The 1,331-nt window shown below is 31.1% G+C and overlaps 1 protein-coding gene across 2 annotated transcripts in view; it reads left to right on the top strand.

The window, feature by feature from the left end:
* The first annotated feature begins 390 nt into the window (after window positions 1–390).
* The window catches only part of LOC105448758, a 6,236-nt gene continuing 5,295 nt past the window's right edge, over window positions 391–1,331 (top strand). Inside the window, exons 1-3 of one of the 2 annotated variants that reach the window (XM_011687500.1) lie at window positions 391–708; window positions 974–1,021; window positions 1,094–1,162. In XM_011687500.1, coding sequence (XP_011685802.1) covers window positions 585–708; window positions 974–1,021; window positions 1,094–1,162 — 241 coding nt within the window. In that variant the 5' untranslated portion in view covers window positions 391–584. The remainder of the gene's footprint in view (window positions 709–973; window positions 1,022–1,093; window positions 1,163–1,331) is intronic. The other variant, XM_011687499.1, reaches the window with a different exon arrangement.

Raw genomic sequence — 1,331 nt, 5'->3', positions numbered from 1 at the left:
TATATATATATATATATTACGGCTCTATGTTTTAACACAATAGATTGAAGGAATGGTTATCTTGGTGCTTCTTATAATATCTCTATGTAAATTTTATTACAGAATTATATTACAAATTCTAGTTTTATAATAATTTGAATTTTGTTACAGTAATATCACAAGTTTATATATGTATATTTAACATAATATTATTGTCCTTTGTAGTGCGTAAGTACGTAAATGAATTCGAACTCGTTAATTTAATAAATAACCTCTTCATTCGGCGAGCGTACGATCTTTTTGGTTGAACGTCCGATTTAATTCTGTTCTGTTTTCCGCGAGTCTTTTTTTAATCGAATTATTAATTTTCGTTGCTAAGGCTGCGTTCGGTTTGGACGCTCACGCGCTGTAAGCGCTTATAAGCATTGCTTATGTCGTTCGCTTTGGCGTTGTAAGCGCTCGGAAACGCATTCATGACGTCATCATGACGTCATAACTCGTGCTTACAGACGCTTATTTCATCGAGGTAGGGCAGCGAAAGCGTAAGCGCTAATAAGCGCTTACTGTCCAAAGTGAACGCTAGCTGCGAACGTGACGAGCAAATCATGGCGTCCCAGCAATCCTCGAGTAATACAGCTGAAAAAATAGAAATAAAAATACAGAATGCCGATACGGAGAAAAACTATATAATAACCGTAATTCCAGAGGAAGCAAAACTACTTCGAGAAGGTAAGTTCCTGTTATTAACTGATTGCGATATTTTGTTTCATTTCTAGGTTTGTTCATTTTTAGGTTATGAAATAAATTTTTACAATTTATATCAATAAAATTAAATAATTTTTTCTTTCTCTTTTTATTAATTCGAAAATCTTACTTTTGTCGCAAATCAATTGAGTTTTGAACTGATCTTTTTTCCAGTTTTTTTTTGTTAGAAACATTTATTATGGTTATTGACATTTCCTGCTCTATTTTAATGATTTTCCCTTACTTACAGATAATAATTTTGCAACAGCAAAATTGCAAGAAGCGATGGAAATGCAACGTAAGTTTATTAACGTTATAAATATATTAATGCATATTTGCTGTATTAATTAATGTGATTATTTGTATATAGATGACTCCAGCGATATATCTGCAATAGCAGAAAATGATGAAAATATACCACAAACGCAAGATATTGGAGGTAATTCCTAAATATTGTTGTAGTTATTTGTATATTTCTTTATTTTTTTTAAATAAATTAATCTTTGTAGTTTTCAAATGGCCACACGAAGCAATTTTGTTATTGGTCGAAGAATATCGTGTATGGGAAAAAGATTTTTCCAGTGGAAAAATATCTCAAAAAAGAGTAT

This window comes from Wasmannia auropunctata, unplaced genomic scaffold, assembly GCF_000956235.1.
Source record: "Wasmannia auropunctata unplaced genomic scaffold, wasmannia.A_1.0 LD336078.1, whole genome shotgun sequence".
Taxonomy (NCBI): domain Eukaryota; kingdom Metazoa; phylum Arthropoda; class Insecta; order Hymenoptera; family Formicidae; genus Wasmannia; species Wasmannia auropunctata.
The sequence above is the reverse complement of the archived record's forward strand: the minus strand, read 5'-3'. Positions and strand labels throughout refer to the sequence as shown.